The following is a 15077-nucleotide window of genomic DNA, read 5'->3' on the forward strand; positions in this document are numbered from 1 at the left end:
CAAGGATCCAAAAGATACGTATACGTTTCGTATAAACACAAAAGTCAGTATGGAGACCATGGACAATGGTTTACACACAAGTATTTTGCTTTGATTAGCATATAACACCTGTATCAAAACTCCATAATATGTTTCAGTATTATTTTTTTTATTATTTTCTAAATAATTTTATTAATTAATTAATTTATTTATTTTTGCTGTGAAATGAACATGTGAACATGAAAAAAACATAAGACATATACATGCAGACATACATTTCCAGCTGCACACGCATACCTGAACCAAGCTCGTCTCTAATCTAACACTCAGCAGCAGTCTTTGAGATGTTCCTCTTGTCTTCCTTTAGTGCCACCTAGTGGAGTTACATATTTGACACTCCACTCAGGAGCATTACAGGATAGTTTATCAAAGTAGTAAATTCTTACTGCTGAATACTTTACAAATAATAAAGTGTGTAATGAATTACATTCAATTCAGTGCAAAAAACACCAATAAGCTGAAAACAGAACCAAATACATAAATCAAGCTCTGAAAGTCTTCTGAAAGGAAAAATTGCATATACATTGGTATAATTGTAATTATAAGTGAAAATACAACAACAACAAAAAAAGATTTTTAAAGAATTTATTTGCAATTAATGGTGGAAAATAAGTATTTGGTCACCTACAAACAAGCAAGATTTCTGGCTGTTACAGACCTCTATGGTGAAGACCAAAGAGCTGTCGAAGGACACCAGAAACTAAATTGTAGACCTGCACCAGGCTGGGAAGACTGAATCTGCAATAGGCAAGCAGCTTGGTGTGAAGAAATCTACTGTGGGAGCAATAATCAGAAAATGGGAGACCTACAAGACCACTGCTAATCTCTCTCGATCAGGGGCTCCACGCAAGATCTCAGCCCGTGGGGTCAAAATGATCACAAGAACGGTGAGCAAAAATCTCAGAACCACACGGGGGGACCTAGTGAATGACCTGCAGAAAGCTGGGACCAACGTTACAAAGGCTACCGTAAGTAACACACTACGCCGCCAGGGACTCAGATCTTGCAGTGCCAGACGTGTTCCCCTGCTTAAGCCAGTACATATCTGGGCGCGTCTGAAGTTTGCTAGAGAGCATTTGGATGTTCCGGAAGAGTATTGGGAGAATGTCTTATGGTCAGATGAAACCAAAGTAGAACTGTTTAGTACAAACACAACGAGTTGTGTTTGGAGGAGAGTGAATGCTGAGTTGCATCCAAAGAACACCATAACAACTGTGAAGCATGGGGGTGGCAACATCTTGCTTTGGGGCTGTTTCTCTGCAAAGGGACTAGGACGACTGGTCCGTGTACATGAAAGAATGAATGGGGCCATGTATTGTGAGATTTTGAGTGCAAACCTCCTTCCATCAGCAAGGTCAATGATCCTAAGCACACTGCCAGGGCAACAAAGGAGTGGCTTCGTAAGAAGCATTTCAAGGTCCTGGAGTGGCCTAGCCAGTCTCCAGATCTCAACCCCATAGAAAACCTTTGGAGGGAGTTGAAAGTCTGTGTTGCCCATCGACAGCCCCAAAACATCACTGCTCTAGAGGAGATCTGCATGGAGGAATGGGCCAACATACCAGCAACGGTGTGTGCCAACCTTGTGAAGACTTACAGAAAACATTTGACCTCTGTCATTGCCAACAAAAGATATATAACAGTAGTTATAGTATTGAGATGAACTTTTGTTATTGACCAAATACTTCTAAATTCTTTAAAAATCAGACAATGTGATTTTCTGATTTTTTTTTTCTCATTTTGTCTCTCATAGTTGAGGTCTACCTATGATGTCAATTACAGGCCTCTCTCATCTTTTTAAATGGGAGAGCTTGCACAATTGGTGACTGCCTAAATACTTATTTTCCCCCCACTGTATACACACACACACACACTGCAGTTGCGTCCAGCAGCCAATCAGAGCGCCTTTACAGCAAAAACACTGACCCCTGCTGGACCGGAGCTCTGACAACTGCGTACATTTACATTTCAAATAAATATATGCCGTCCAATAAAAAAACATGTATCTCTATACGTTTTTCTTTTAGTTTTCTCCATGGAAATAGAATATGCTCAGAATTACTAAACACTTATTTTATATTGACTTCCATTACATTTACTTCTACATTTAAGGCATTTAGCAGACGCTCTTATCCAAAAAAAAAACAGGGTGGGCTGTTCCTCCTGACAGCCCACCCTAAAGCCATCTAGCCATGGTAATGATGCCATAGCAGCGGTAAACCATGAGGGTACAGTATGGAGCCAGCAGGTTACAGAGCAAGTGTAGCCAGACCTGCTTCTTCATTATTTTATCCACGTTGTGCAATGTACAAGTTCCACTGACTGCAAAACAGCCCTAGGTCATGATGCTACCAACGCCATGCTTAACAGTTGGTACAGTGTTGTCCTTGAATGCCTCATCTTTACTTCTCTAAACGTACCTGTGGTCATTGTGGCCAAAAAAATCTTTGTGTCATCTGACCATAAAACTACCAGCCCTGACAAGTAAACTTTCAGCATCACTAAATAAATCATCTAAGTGGCTGTATGTATATCTATTCTATTCTATTTAATTCTAATGTATTTATATAGGCTTTTCACAACAAATGAATCTGCATCCACATCAACCATTGGACAAACTCCTTAAATCCCACCTTGTCACCGCCACTCATGGTCTGCATTTACCTGCATATTCATCATTGGTCAAATTGTTTAGGCCCCAGCCTAAAAATGCCTGATCGCCCCACTGGGGCAGTGGTGGTTCAGGGGTTAGAGCTCCAGGCTATTGATGACAGGGTTGTCAGTTTGATTCTTGGGCTCAGCAATCTGCCACTATTCACCCTCTCTGCTCCCTGGGCACTGGAGTTGGCTGCCCATGGCTGTGTGTGTGTGTGTGTGTGCGTGCTCACTGCCCCTAGTGTGTGTGTGTGTTGACTACCACAGATGGGTCAAATGCAGAGGACACATTTCAATTGTGCATAGTGCAGTCCTTGCACCTTTACCTTTGATCATAAGTGTAAATAAACACATCAGTTTGACTTTATCTGACTTTATTATTTTAGTGGGGTTTTTTATTTAAAGATAAATAGAGATAAGTCACAAGTTTCATTGGACTGTGATATATGTACTATCTATGTATGTACTATCAATGACGTTTTTTTTCAGGACTATTTTCTGCTGCATGTCACCCTGAATGTATCCCTCCACCATCTAATGATATGCAGTTCTTTAGACCTGAATTCCTCTCAATTTTTTGGTCAAACAGTGTGTTGGGCATCTTGCACAAATCAGTTGAATACCCCTTAAAGTAATCCCTGTCACTGCGTAATGTGTAATGCCTCTGTAATTTGTGCACACGCCGAGGCTAAATGTCCTTCATATCTGTGCTGTGTTATGAACGCTATTTGATTGCCTCCCCGCACACAGCTGTAGGCTTAGCACGGTGTGAATGTGTAGGTGTTGTTAATGGTGAGCGGGCGAGCCAGTGTGTGATGCAGACACGCAGGCAGGACCTGAACAGCAGCTGTGAGGAGCAGGGTGGGGTAGAGGTGGAGTAAACATTGCTGTTCTTTTAGGGTTTTGTTTGCAGCTGTGCTGTTTGATTAAGACTAAGGTTTTAAAGTTCACGCGATCAAAGGGGATGAAAGGTCACACTGTTCACAGTGTTAAACCTCAAGCAAAAAATGTGTGCAATAATACACAAAGAATATATAAGATAAGAGAGTAAGATAAGATAAGATAATCCTTTATTAGTCCCACAGTCGGGAAATTCTCAGTGTCACAGCAGAAAGGGATAGCAAGACACTCAGTTACAAAAAATGTAGATAAATAATTATTATTAAATAAATAATAATATATAGAATATAAATATAGGATATATAGAATATACTCAGAATATAAAGCAAACTTGAGGATTCTTCTGCAAATGACCAAATGAATCAGAATTGTGTACATCAGGTTCGCTCACAAACTTTGTGAGTGATAGACAGAGCGAGAAAGAGTGACACATCCTGATTGGTCCCTCTTTTTATAGTCGGACACTCTCCTTCACTGTGCATCGGTTCAGTTCAGTGTTCAAAACAGGAAACAGCACACTACCCCTGCCTGTATGGTCTGAATAATGACCGTGGTGCTGCTCTGTTTACAACAGTGGCTTTTCTGTTGCCCATGGGGGTGTCCAAATGACTGCAGAGACAAGCCGAAAGCCTGTGAGTTAACCGCTGTCATTCTCTCATTAGCATAGCCAGTGTTATATACTGACTTGCTAGCTGTGCTGCTTCATTGAGGACTTTCATGGTGAGTGGCAAGAATACCCCCAGATATACCACAATGTTGAAAATAAAGGTTCTTTGAGTGATGCCACTTTTGGTAACATCAAGCGGAGGTTCTTCAGACCTTTCTTCACACTCACACATCGCTATTACATACTTAGCTGTTTGTTTGGAAAGCCATGCCTTCATCTTTCACTAGAACAAAACACAGGTACGCTTCCAGTTAACTTCAGGTCAAAATACAGACAACAATATCTCCCTATATCTGTTTAATCAGATTAATGTAGGGTAAACTGACAGTCAGCAATCTGCACTTTACACAACGTCTTTCCCCTTGTTTCAGTTAAAGTCAGAAATAAATAGACAAAATCTAAGGTCAGGTTCACACTGCATGGCTTTCAGAGTCGTCAGATTGTTGTGCTCTTCACACTTCTCACTACACTACATGACTGACCAGCGATATTAGGGCACGAATTACAAGATTTTTCAACAGGAGAAAACCTTGGAAAATGGAAACACACAGAGAACTGACATGATACAACGTTGCCATAATTTTCCCCCAAAAGGTCCAGACATTAAACCTGCTAGATATTTGTTGGGGGCTTGCAAGGCATCAGTGATCACTCTGTGAGTTCCTGGATCTCATTTTTCAGGTGGTCACACAACTAAGCCAATGCAGAGTGAACTCTGATTTGCCTCTTATCTGTCGCTAAGCTCCAAAAACGGTCCGGCTAAAATGGTGTAGTGTGAACCTGGTACTAGCAGAGGGTTTCCAGAGAGTCTAGACTGTGAGAGAGCTAGGGCCGTCATAACAAGGCCGCAGGTCGGATTGCTTTCTAAAATGATTTTATTTAGAGCAGCAAAGCAATGAGGGCTGATGAGTGAAAATGTCATAGACGGGTTAGACAGTAACTTTTATTCAACGTTAGAAAAGTATGAAGCAGAGTAATGGCCTGAGGATCTGGCAGAGAAAGCTGCCATAGTGACATTCTCACACATGCAGACACACCTTTACCTGAGTAAACCAACGTGTAGAAGGTTGGTCTGTCTATTCAACACATCGGCTTAATGTGTGAGGAAGCCGTTTAGCTGGTTTTATAACTCACATAAGCGCTTTGGATGAAACAATGCAAAGGAAAGTTGTGATTTACATGAACAAAAGTAATGTTTTACATTGACTAAAACCTGAAACACACATTAAATCAACTTCTGCACTTCTCCTCCGTTTACTCCCATCAACCTCCCATCCTCCTCAACGTCAACAAGACAAAGGAGATGATTGTGGGCTCCTGCAAGAAGCAGTCGTCCTCTAGTCCTTCATCAGCGGACACTGAATGCTGCCCACAGGCCGCTGTTGGCTGGGCATTTGTGGTGTTTAAAAACTCCAGCAGCACTGCTGTGTCTGATCCACTCGTACCTGCTCAGTACACACTGACACACCACCGTCACGTCAGTGTCACTGCAGTACTGAGAATGACCCACCACCTAAACAATACCTACCTGCTCTGTGGTTGTCCTGTGGGGTTGAAAAGAGAACAGGTTGAAAAAAGAACAGGGTGAAAGGAGGCTAACAAAGTATGCAGAGAAACAGATGGAGTACAGTCTGTAAACACTGAAACAGGTGTGTTCAGTAATCTGTAATTGGCGTGATTATGTGGTTTCTGACACTGTATAACACTAAAGCCATTTACACTGATCGTCATCAAAAGAACAGCTTGAATGTTGATTGTTGTGATGATCACTGGTTACGTACTCCCTTTCCATGAAGCTGTATTCCACCAGTTTTTGCCATTGCCTTTCACCTAAACCCACCCATAACCAACTTATTAACCGATAGTGTAGAAAGCCATACAGTGTCCTACAGTGTCAGAAACCACATAAGCACTTCTCTATATGTGTGGAGTTAGCACCATGCGAATTCATGGGGTATAAGCTTCCATTACTTGTTAGCTCTTCATAGCTTTGTAGCTCCAGTATCAACTAAAGAATAGGCACCAAACATGTCAGATGGATACGTGTTGTTGATTGGTTGTGGACAGAGGTCAATGCAAGCTGAAAAGTCATTTGAAAAGCTCATAAGAAAAAGCTCATAAAATAATAATTATAATATTATAATATTAATATAATAATAATAATAATAATAATAATAAGTGGTTGCTGATCTTATCACTGACACCAAGATGTCCAGCAAATGTGTTGCTGCCCTGCTGTGTCGGTTACAGCTGGGGATGTGAGCAATGATCAGTTTCTCCTCAATTTCAAACCGTCTTCATTTTACATCAATATTTTTCAGTTTTTTGAAAGAAAACTGTAACCAAACAGAACATTTGTAGCAAATATGCCATTTGATCCAGAACTTTAGAAATAATTTACAGTTTTATTACAAAATAAACATTTGCAATGGTTTTTTTCAATTTTCAAACTTTTAAACTAGACTCTTAGCAGAAGAGATTCTGTAGTAGGGGCAGTGGTGGCTCAGTGGTTAGAGCGCCGAGATATTGATAACAGGGTTGTGGGTTCGATTCCCGGGCTCTGCAAGCTGCCACCGTTGGGCCCTTGAGCAAGGCCCTTTACCCTCTCTGCTCCCCGGGCGCTGGAGTTGGCTGCCCACCGCTCTGGGTGTGTGTGTGTACTCACTGCCTCTAACACATGTGTGTGTGAGTGTGTGTTCACTACCAGATGGGTTAAATGCGGAGGACACATTTCGCTGTACACTGTACAGTGACAAATACGTGCACCTTTACCTTTAGTACTGTTCTGTAGATATGTAGTACTGATAAAATACGCCTTACCTCATAACAAAAGGAGCTCATTTGTGGGCTATATAGACACATTTTTTTAAATTGTGTTATAAAATCTTTAAATAACCATATATCAACACATTGATTCTATTGAAATTAGGGGCCTAAAGGTAGCCATGGTCCAGCTGGGCTGCTTCTCTTTAAGTTCTGAACATCGTCTGACTCTGCCCACATGCTCTGAATAGTTCCTAGACCAAATGCAATGCAAAATATGCAGGGATCGGTTCTCTGGAAGCTGCAGATAGACACATAAGTGATACAGTGGAAGTTGATAGAAGAGGGTGTGTAGTGTTGTGACTTTCACTGTATGCAAATCATTGGGGAAAGTCTTCACTTTTGGAATGTGTTTAAGCTCTCAGTGTCCCACTGTAACTTTCAGATCCTTACAGGTACTGTGGGTATGAAATTAAGTGATTTAGAGTATTAATAAAAAAATGTATCAACTTTAAATGTTAAATTTACATAAGATAAGAGTTCAGGTTTTGGGAAAGCTGATCATCAGTCAGGAGGATATTAGGTGATAAATGACTGTCTCCTGTATTATGTCTATTATACTGCCCTGTATACTATTTTGCCCCATTATACACAAGAATATACAAGAATTCAGTAAGAAATGGTTCACCAAACAAAATGATTGCATGTAGTTCAGAACAATTTAACTGGGGCTTTATTAAACTTAAATAAACACTTTGATTAAATCATTTGTTCATTAAAAGTGTTTATTCGAGCTGAATAAAATGAGTTATTTTTCAACAAACTGGCAAATATGACATTTGATGAATTTAAATGAATTAATTTATTGTTTTATTACAATTTGAACATTTTAACACAAATTGCAATTTTATTACAAAATGTGAGACAGTTGGCTTCCCTAGACTCTTAGCAAACAGATTCTATAAAGTACTGATAAAATACTCATTACTTCAAAAGAAACTCATTTAGGGGATATATAGACACATTTTTTATTTGTGTTATAAAATCTTTAAATAAGTGTTTTCTAAAGAACACTGGAAGAACTTCCCTTTCAGGTTGTAGCACCCATGACATATTATTAGTCTCCTAACAAAAGTGCAACCATTTTTAATGTTCTTTCAAGAACCATTTAGATATAATATAAAGGTTCACTGTAATCTTTTGTAATTTGAGGGTAAATGTGTAAGTGTAAAAGTGGTCAAATGACGTACAAAAATATCTGCCAAACAAAAAACATCAAATTTAAGTCAAATATTCTCGTTGAAATTCAGTGGAAACTTAATACATTCACAGACATTTTCATTAAAGTTTTCATAAAAAAATTATAGATTTTTATTGGGATTATTTCAATCTAACACCCCAGGGTTGTTCTCCAATGTGTCTTTATTTACTGTTTACTGTTTTATTTAATGTGTTTGGAAAAAAAGGTTCTTTAATTGATACCATAGAAGAACCACCTTTGGTTTCCTGAGGAACCATTTGTTTCAGGAGATATTTCGGAGGACTTTGATCTCTGTTAAGAAACAGACATTCTAATCACAGTGTAAGTCTATGTGCTCATATATACCTGCACTAAAACCGCTGTACATCTTTTGTAAAAAGTGCTCAGAAAGCATGTATGACAACATTACAAAAATGAGAAGAACAAATCTGGTATGAAAAAGCTCATGTCTTAGTATTTCTGTTTGTAAAAACTTCTATTTACATATTTCATACACTGTGAAAACCTCCCCTGTTCACTGGGTGCGGAGGTTACCTGCAACACCTGACAAGTGTGGCTTCAATGATTGCTGGCAGCACTGGTATTACCAGCAAATTGTTTCTGAAAGGTCACACACAGCATTCCTGGCAGACTAGCCCATATGCTCGTAAAGTACAGTATAAAAGAGCTGCTGGGGCTCCACTCTTCACACTCTACTTCCAGAGCCAGCCAGAGAACCCTTCAGCACCATGACCTCCTCCTACTCTAGCCGCAGCTACATCTCCACTGGAAGATCTCTCGTTGCGGGTTCAGCGAGGTCCACGCAGATCTCCACCTCCAGCAGGGGGCCCACAATGACCATCGCACGAGCCAACAGTGTGTATGGGGGAGCTGGAAGCTCAGGGGTTCGCATCTCCACTGCTTCCAAGGGCTTCAGTGGCTTCAATGCCAGTGGAGCCTCGGACACAGCAATCATCGGCAATGAGAAGTTTGCCATGCAGAACCTCAATGACCGCCTGGCCACCTACCTGGAGAAGGTGCGCTCCCTGGAGAAGGCCAACACTGAGCTGGAGCTGAAGATCCGCAAGTTTCTGGAGAGCAAAACATCATCCATCTCTCATGACTACCGGCCTTTCCAGGCCACCATCAGTGACCTTCAGGCCAAGGTAAAAAATGCATTGCGTATACTGGGGTTCTAGCAACAATGTTCAGAATTCATTCTAAAATATGAAGAGGTGGACAAAGTATGTCCTCAAAAATTGGCCTTCAAAGGTTCTTTGGCCAAGGCAAAGAACCATTTGAATGTTTTAATGGATCTTCTATAGGATGATCTTCAAAGAACCGTCTACAAAAAATGCTTAAATTAAATTCAATTAAATTCGTTTTAAAGTTTAAAATCTTTAGTATTTTTATTTCCATAGTATGGGTGTTTTATACAGGCTGTTAATGAGAACTTGGTTTCAAAGCGATCTTCCCCTGTATAAATTTCATAAAAAATGAAAAAAAAGGGTCCAAGTGGTCCAGTTGACTGATCAGAGGATCGCTGGTTCTAATCCCACTCATGCTGCTAGCCATCAGCAATTGTGCCCCAAGAGAATATTCCTTTGCCAGAAACATATTGTGAACACCATTTCTATTTATGTGCTGAATTAAACATATTGATAAAAAGAAAATGATAAAACCCAATAGTAAAATGTTCTTTAGCCCTTTTTTAAACTTTTTATTTTTCCCAATATGACCAGTAAAATGGATTTAAAATGTGCAGATATAATTTCCTAGCTCAAACACACTTACTGTCAGTTAATGGGTCGTCTGAATGAGATGTGGTTGAGCAGGATTTCAGCCCCCCAAGGACTGGCGTTCTCCACCCCAACATTCCAACATATATACAGGGAATTTGACCGGGGGTAGACTAACTTTTGCATATGACTGCAGTCACTGCATTATTGCATTAACCGTTTCTATTAAGGCCTGTAACACAGCAAAAAAAAAAAAAACATCCAATACTCCTGAATGTTAAAGCTATGATTTAGTTTTCCGCAATTACAATTGGTTTTCCTTAGTTTGGAAGAAAAATTGCAAGCAATGGAAATACAGAAATACCCACGATTCTACAGAAGTAAATACATTCAGTTTGTTACTGTCCGTCATGGAATGTGACAATAAGAATGTCATTAAGGTATCCGAATGATGAGAGGAGAAGAAATTTTGTTTTATTCCTAGATCCAAGCAGCCATCCATCTGAAGGGGGCAGTGTATCTAGGCATTGAGAATGCACGGCTGGCCATGGACGACTTCAGAATAAAGTGAGTGGGCCTGTTCTCCAACAGACTGTGTGGGCCAGTGATGATGTTTTCTTCTGTCTTCCTGTGTAGAGCAACATGCTAATGTGTCTTCATGCAGGTATGAGACTGAGCTGGCCATGCGTCAGTCCACCGAGGCCGATATCGCTAGGCTGAGGAGGGTGCTGGACGAGCTGAAACTGACCAAGAAAGACCTGGCCTTGCAGATCGAGGGTCTGAAAGAGGAGCTGGTTTATCTCAAGAAGAACCATGAGGAGGTACACTTACACTTTGCTTGGCGTAAAACAGCACTTTCTTGGTCTTCTAAAAGCACTGTCGTTCTAACGCATGGAAACAATCTGATGTATTATGAAAATAATTATATTTATAATATTTAATTATTATTATATGCAACATTATATATTGAATAACATTATAACATAAACATTATAAACTAGACATACAAAGGTGTTTTAGTTTTCCAGAATTTTCTGAATGCTGTAACTGATAAAATACTGCAATTATTAATAAATGACTTAACACTACAAGGCTTATTACACATTAAGGTTTATTATTCAGTAATTACAGGGACTTCTGTACAAACTGGTGGGGCTATTTTTTAGTAATAGAAGTTTGTAAAAACACGTCTGGCCCACCAACGGGGCATAGGCTGTTTAAGGGGTTAATGTTATTAAATTATATTCCAGGTATGGTATTTATTTAAATATCATTCAATATTGTAATGTTATTAGAACCTCATTCTTAGTAATATTATAGATTAATAAACTTAATTTCAAATACAAAAATGTTCATTCCAGATATCGATATTAATAAATTCTGTATATTGATGTAATTAGAGTTACATTCTGGCCTGGACATTTAAATAAAACACAGGGAATCAAAATCACAATCATCTTGATCAAATTTTATATTTGTTGTTTTTTCAGGATCTCTTGGCCATGCGTCAGCAGATGTCTGGTCAGGTTAATGTGGAAGTGGACGCCGCACCTCAGCAAGACCTGACCAAAGTCTTGGCTGAAATCCGAGAGCATTATGAGACGGTTGTTGCCAAGAACCAGAAAGAACTTGAGAGTTGGTTCAGGGCAAAGGTGGGTTCCTCACTGTTAACTCACAACTGAACTTCGCTTGACCACTGAAACCTGAGCCACTGATTCCCCTTTTACTTTTTCCTCACAGACCGAGACTCTGAAACAGGAGGTCGTCACCAGCACTGCAACCCTACAAACATCTCGCTCTGAAGTGACCACAGTCCGGTCCACGCTGCAGGCTCTGGAAATCGAACTACAGTCTCTCCTGGCCATGGTGAGCTGATAAATCATTTACATTTACATTTATGGCATTTAGCTGACGCTCTTATCCAGAGCGACTTACAAGGTTACTCGTATTACAGAGGTGGGCCAATGTTAGGAGTCTTGCCCAAGGACTCTTATTGGTGTAGCGCCCAGACTGGGAATCGAACCCCAGTCTCCCACATGGTATGGTAGCTCACTGGCAGGTAGTGGTGTTATCTGTTGCGCCACACCAACCAACCACAGTGACAGTGACAGTGGCTTGTAGGGGGCCAGATTTAGTTCAAGGGAAGATTTGATATCAAAGCTAAAGTGAGATGGAATCAGATGGGATCAGATGTGGTGTTTAAGCTACTCTGACAATTCAAAAAGTGTTCGCGAAATGATCAAGAGATCATCAAGAACTTCAGCTTGAGAGACGTTGTATACCAGCCTCACTCATTTTTCTCTCCACCACAGAAAACATCCTTGGAGAACACTCTGTCGGAGACTCAGGCACGGTACTCTATGCGGTTGTCCAGCTATCAAACACAGGTAAGGTGATTTGGGAACCACAGAGAACATAGAGACCACGGAAATGTCTTGCCTTGTCTCAGAGTCAACATCATTTTCACTGAAGATGCCAAGAGACTCTTGATTTGACTTAAGCAGGCACCCAAAGACTTGAGACCCAACTTAGGCTCGCACTCAGAGACTCGACTCAGACTGAAATCCTAGAGACTAAAGACTTCGCTTGGGCATGCTTCAAAGACAATTAAGATTATACTCTGACTCCCATCCCAGACTTGACTCTGACTTGCTCCTCAGATACTTGAGACTCAAGACTCAACTCTGAATCGCAAGCCAGACTCAACTCAGACTAACACCCCAGACGCTCAAGACTCGACTCAGACTCACACCCCAGAGATTCAAGACTTGACTCAGACTCACACCCCAGAGATTTAAGACTTGACTCAGACTCACACCCCAGAGGCTCAACACTTGACTCAGACTCACACCCCAGAGACTTAAAACTTGACTCAGACTCACACCCCAGAGATTCAAGACTCGACTCAGACTAACACCCCAGACACTCAAGACTCGACTCAGACTCACACCCCAGAGATTCAAGACTTGACTCAGACTCACACCCCAGAGGCTCAACACTTGACTCAGACTCACACCCCAGAGACTTAAAACTTGACTCAGACTCACACCCCAGAGATTCAAGACTCGACTCAGACTAACACCCCAGAGACTCAAGACTCGACTCAGACTAACACCCCAGAGACTCAAGACTCGACTCAGACTAACACCCCAGAGACTCAAGACTCGACTCAAACTCACACCTCAGAGATTCAAGACTCGACTCAGACTCACACCCCAGAGGCTCAAGACTTGACTCAGACTCACACCCCAGAGACTCAAGACTCGACTCAGACTCACTCTCCAGAGACTCAAAACTCGACTCAGACTAACACCCCAGAGATGCAAGACTCGACTCAGACTCACACCCCAGAGGCTCAAGACTCGACTCAGACTCACACCCCAGAGACTCGAGACCTGCACCCCAGACTTGACTCAAACCACATGTACTGGAGACTTAACTTGGACTTCAACGTGCTCTCAGAAACTCAACTCAGACTTCAAACAACACAGAGACTTGAGACCCATTTTGTCGAAACGTGACGACTTGTGAACATTTATTTAAACATCATTGTTTGTTGACTTTAGGTAACCAACCTGGAAGAGCAGCTGGCTCAGCTTCGCAGTGATCTGGAGCGACAAGGCCGCGAGTACCAGATCCTGCTGGACATCAAGACTAGACTGGAGCTGGAGATCGCAGAGTACAGGAGACTGCTGGATGGAGAGACCACTACGTGAGTCCTGAAATGTTCTCTTATTTCTTTTATTTTACGTTACTTTGTTAAGTTTTAACATTTCTAAAAAGTAACAAGGTTGGGAAAAATGAGAGAAAATAAAAGGTGTGGCTTTTCCAATCCCCTTCAAGGACTGCATCAGTAAACACAAACGGTTACACAGTAATTTATGACAACCTTATACAGTGGACTAAGGCACTGTCACTATGATCAGAAGATCACTGGTTCGAATCTTGGTAATGCTACTAGCCATCTGCAGCTGAGGCCCCGAGACTGACCAGTGTGGGTAGATAGCGCTCTCCCCCTTACATTGCTTCATTACGGTGCTGGCCGTCACTGGCATCTGCAGGCTGGTGTGTTGAAGCTGGGTATGAGGCGCTTCCTTCTGGGTGCAATGGTTGCCCGAAAAATAGTTTGAAAAATAGTTTGCCTTCACTGGGGGGCATCTTTTGGGTGGTGAGGGGGAAACAACCTACATGTTTGGATACTAATTAGCAGTCCAAATTGGGTAGAAAAAGGGTGAAAATCCGATTAAATTTATATGACACAAAAAACATGACATTTGCAAGACGTTTCATTTAAAATCCACCCCAGAAATATTTTGCAGCGTCTACTGCACTTGCATAGGTGGGAATACTGCTGTTCTGGAAAAAAACATTTAATTTGGCTGGGTGTTGTGTCTGGAATTTTACTCCTTTCTCACACACTAACTGATGAGATCCTATAAAATCTCCAGTTCTGTGCTAACTAGCTTAGCCACAAAGGCTAAATCACCACCTTTTCAGTGTTTTCTGGCATGCCGTATTTAGATGTTTGTCTGTCTTGAACGGCTCTTAATGTCTGTTAGTTTAGCCTGTAGACAATTTTGTTTTCCCAGAAGTTCAAGAAGTGCATCTCCAATGTCCATGTTCATTCGGAGGCACAGCTCCACACTTCTTGTACCCAAGTGGTGATTTTCAGACCTTTCTTATATCCGACCGAAATCCGTCTGTTGTGGTGTCTGTGCATTCCATTGACCCCTTGTTCTCATTGCTTCACTGAACCGATTTTCACAGCTTTTTCCAAATTAGTTTCTAATTAAACATAGAAAGTCTTGAAATGTGAGGGACTACAATCAAGCCAACAGAGACCACAGTTTTTATGCGGGTTTGATGACATCCTGGAAAAGATGAAAAGTTTCCTTATCCAGAATTTTTGTTTCATGCTTAGAGTCAGTGAATGGGGATGATTTTGATTTGCTGTTTCTTTCTCCTCAGTGTCAAAACGACCAAGAGTTCCAGGACAAAAGTCATCACTGTGGTGGAGGAAGTTGTGGATGGCAAAGTGATCTCATCCTCTACCTCTGAATCTGTTGTTCAGAAGTGA

At 41.0% G+C, this 15077-nt stretch overlaps 1 protein-coding gene across 1 annotated transcript; it reads left to right on the forward strand.

Moving 5' to 3' along the window:
• The first annotated feature begins 5733 nt into the window (after positions 1–5733).
• Positions 5734–15077, forward strand: krt1-19d (keratin, type 1, gene 19d). Its single transcript, XM_072675724.1, has 9 exons — positions 5734–5741; positions 9007–9427; positions 10485–10567; positions 10665–10821; positions 11491–11652; positions 11741–11866; positions 12313–12387; positions 13567–13712; positions 14969–15077. The coding sequence occupies exons 2-9, from the start codon at positions 9011–9013 to the stop codon at positions 15075–15077; spliced, it is 1275 nt and encodes a 424-aa protein (XP_072531825.1). The 5' UTR covers positions 5734–5741; positions 9007–9010.

This window comes from Salminus brasiliensis, chromosome 3 (assembly GCF_030463535.1).
Source record: "Salminus brasiliensis chromosome 3, fSalBra1.hap2, whole genome shotgun sequence".
Taxonomy (NCBI): Eukaryota; Metazoa; Chordata; class Actinopteri; order Characiformes; family Bryconidae; genus Salminus; species Salminus brasiliensis.